The 2,564-nt window shown below is 56.2% G+C and overlaps 1 protein-coding gene across 1 annotated transcript; it reads right to left on the reverse strand.

The window, feature by feature from the left end:
* Window positions 1–927: 927 nt before the first annotated feature.
* On the reverse strand, window positions 928–1,785 carry LOC146851632 (uncharacterized). Its single transcript, XM_085650845.1, has one exon. The coding sequence runs from the start codon at window positions 1,783–1,785 to the stop codon at window positions 928–930; it is 858 nt and encodes a 285-aa protein (XP_085506971.1).
* Between the last annotated feature and the right edge of the window lie 779 nt (window positions 1,786–2,564).

Below are 2,564 nucleotides of genomic sequence, written 5' to 3' on the forward strand. Positions count from 1 at the left end.
GCCGCATCGAGGTTATCCCTTACTTGGTTCCAGAGAGTCGATAAGCGGGCCTTCAGCTGTGTGGAGTACGTGAGAAGGGGTTTTCCCTCGTCCTCCTCCTCCTCCCACTGTTCGGCTGCCATGTCTACCAGAGTCCTAGGTTTTCTACCGAACACCAGTTCAAAGGGGCTGAACTCGGTAGAGGATTGTGTATGTATTCTGATTGCAAAAAGAGTTAAGGGCAACTGTCGGTCCCAATCCCTCCCGGTCTCAGATATGGTTTTCCTCAGGATGAGCTTCACCGTTTGGTTATATCTTTCAACTAGGCCGTCCGTCTGGGGGTGGTAAACGGAGGTGCGTATCTGTCGCACCCCTAGTAGGGAACAGATCTGGGCCATGAGGCGAGACATGAAGGGTGTTCCCTGGTTGGTGAGAAGTTCTTTGGGAAACCCCACCCGGCTGTATCTCAGTGTTATATAGGGGTGCGTTCTGTAACCATCCCCGGGTCTCCTTCTCTTCGATGGCCCTTGAGAGTAGGGAGGGGAAGTGAACATAGTCGGTTCCGATAATCATGGCCTCGACCATTCGGGGAATGCCCCCTACCCTGATCCACTCCTTAATTTCGCCGTTGTTGAGACATACCACCACGACGGGGTAGTTTTTCTGATCCCCGTGGACACATGTGATGGATACAGTCTCCCCTTCCTGCCACTGGTGGGGTTGTATCCGTTCCTGAGAGATGACCGAATGCCTGCCCCCTGAGTCTATGAGGACCTTTGTGTCTACGTCGTTAATAGGTAAGGTTAGGTGGTACGCCTCTTTCCCGTCTCCTGCCCAGAGTATCTTTCCCTTTGTGTACCCGATGTCCATGGGCTCGGTGTTGACCTGTTTCTGTGGGCAAATACGGGAAATGTGACCCCATTCCGCACAGTGGAAGCATTGGGGTCCCTAAAGCCCTTCCTTTGGACGGGGCAAAACCCGGGGATAGAAAAGGGGTCGAGGGGCAGGAGGTGAAGGGCTGGGGTTGGCTGCCCTCCACCGATGGATGAGGGTAGTCGGGAGTCGGGGTGTGAAGGGTCTTGTTTCCGGGTTCCGCTGATGTGCACATGCGAGTTCGATGGCATAGGGCGCTGTAAGGTTTGGGTGTTGACGGACCCACAACCGGGTGGCCGTCGGGAGTCCCTCTATGAACTGTTCCAGCAGTACTTTATCCATAACGTCATCCATGCTTGAGGAATGGGGTTGTAGCCACCTAGTCCCGAGGTCCTGAATACGATAATAGAAGGCCCGGGGATTGTCCTGGGCTTGCCACTTCTCCCTTCGGAACCGGGCACGGTAGTGTTCCGAGTCACACCCTAGTCTCTCCAGTATTGCTTTCTTGATCATTTCATAGGGCGTGGTACCTCCGGGGTTTGCGGCCTGGTACGCCGTCTGCAGGTCCCCAGACAATAAGGGTGCGATGTACTGTCCCCACCTCTCCACGGGCCATTGGGCTGTGCTGGCCACTCGCTCAAAGTTGGTAAAGAAGAAGTCCGGGTCCTCTCCGGCCCTGTATTTCTGGAGAACCGAGCTCGGGACGTTGGGATGGACTTTCGTGCTTGCAATGGTCTCAGTTAACTTCTGGATGGCCGTATCTTGGACTACCTGGTTTTGCACCATGAGCCCGGCCTGGGTCTGGAGGGCCTCCTGTAGGTGTTCTCTGTCGCGTTTGGCCTCTGTGGACTGTGCCTCTAATACCAGTTGTAGGTGTCGCTGTCCCTCCGCCAATTGCGTCAGCATATCGTTCAGTCCGATGGGTTGCGACATGGCGTGCGATTCCGCGAGATCCCACTTCTGACACCACTGTCACCGTCCACAGATGCAAAGGACTCGGATGTGTGATAGGGGTTCTTTAATAGGCTCAAGACAAGACGATTACAATAGTTGTTTTGTCTTCCTGTAGCTCCGGGGTACTTCCTTAGTTCCTCTTCTGGGTTCTGGGGCTGCTACCGGTCGTCGGGGCTCTTTGTGGGGCAGGTATCTCCGGGCTTCCCCTCGGTGCAAAAAGAAAAGGACAGGCGGTTAGTGGCTCCGTTTTACGGCTCTTCTGGCCCTATCCTGCCTGTTTCTACTCAGGGATACCTCTCCCTAAGGACTATGACGTGGCTGTGCTCCCAGGAGATCACTCCCCTTTCCCCCCCCCTACTCTGGGCCCCTTCTTCAGGAACCTCTCAACGGGGTATATACGGGTGAGCTTTCCCCTTCTCTTGCCTCTATGGTTAGGCTTCTCTTTGGTCTGGGCTGGTGATGTGGGTGCTCGGCGTTATCCTCTCTCGTGAGCCCGGGCTGTCCAAACCCACCCCACTACAGGCCCGAGAATCCCGCCTCCCTTGACCACCACCCGAAAAAGGACCTCCCTGTGCTCCCCACTACTCGCCTGAAACCGGAGCCCCGTGACAGGGACCCGGCCGCCTCGTCCTGAGCGTCCTCCTCGGGGTTCGCCGGAGCCCTCGTTTCCGTCTCCTCGCCTCTTCTACCCGACGTGCTCCTGCTGGTCTTCTCCTCGTTCGCCTCCCTGCTGCTTCCGTTCTCCTCTCCGCGTTCCT

Source organism: Triturus cristatus, chromosome 4_1 (assembly GCF_964204655.1).
Source record: "Triturus cristatus chromosome 4_1, aTriCri1.1, whole genome shotgun sequence".
NCBI classification, from domain to species: domain Eukaryota; kingdom Metazoa; phylum Chordata; class Amphibia; order Caudata; family Salamandridae; genus Triturus; species Triturus cristatus.

Bases quoted from the DNA above. Each gene is read 5' to 3' on its own strand.
- LOC146851632 (XM_085650845.1), bottom strand. From the start codon at position 1,785: ATGTCGCAACCCATCGGACTGAACGATATGCTGACGCAATTGGCGGAG.